Source organism: Propithecus coquereli, unplaced genomic scaffold (assembly GCF_000956105.1).
Source record: "Propithecus coquereli isolate 6110/MARCELLA unplaced genomic scaffold, Pcoq_1.0 Scaffold141, whole genome shotgun sequence".
Taxonomy (NCBI): Eukaryota; Metazoa; Chordata; class Mammalia; order Primates; family Indriidae; genus Propithecus; species Propithecus coquereli.
Window position 1 is genome coordinate 3,783,660 of NW_012138414.1, and position 384 is coordinate 3,784,043.

At 37.0% G+C, this 384-nt stretch overlaps 1 protein-coding gene across 1 annotated transcript in view; it reads left to right on the top strand.

Annotated features, from left to right (window-relative positions):
• LOC105806483 (N-acetyllactosaminide beta-1,6-N-acetylglucosaminyl-transferase) overlaps positions 1-384 on the top strand; it is a 15,191-nt gene that overhangs the window by 3,766 nt on the left and 11,041 nt on the right. Inside the window, exon 2 of the mRNA XM_012639624.1 lies at positions 157-235. Within this exon, the coding sequence (XP_012495078.1) occupies positions 157-235 (79 nt within the window). The remainder of the gene's footprint in view (positions 1-156; positions 236-384) is intronic.

The following is a 384-nucleotide window of genomic DNA, read 5'->3' on the forward strand; positions in this document are numbered from 1 at the left end:
TATGTCCACCGAGAATTATTAGACAACAGAAATTCCTATGTGCTTAAAACAACAAAATTAAAAAGTCCTCCTCCTCACAATATGACCATTTACTTTGGCACCGCCTATGTGGCTCTCACAAGGGAATTTGCCAACTTTGTCCTCCAAGACCAGCAGGCACTTGACTTACTCTCCTGGTCCAAGGACACCTACAGCCCCGACGAACACTTCTGGGTAACACTCAATAGGATTCCTGGTATGTATGTCTCTTAACTTTTGTTTTTAATGAATAAACATTGCATGGTTAATATTAAATAAACTGCTTAGAAAAGAGTAAAAAGAAATTAATAATCAAACTTCTTCGCAGTTTCAAATGTTAAAAAAAAATTCACCATAGCTCTGTTC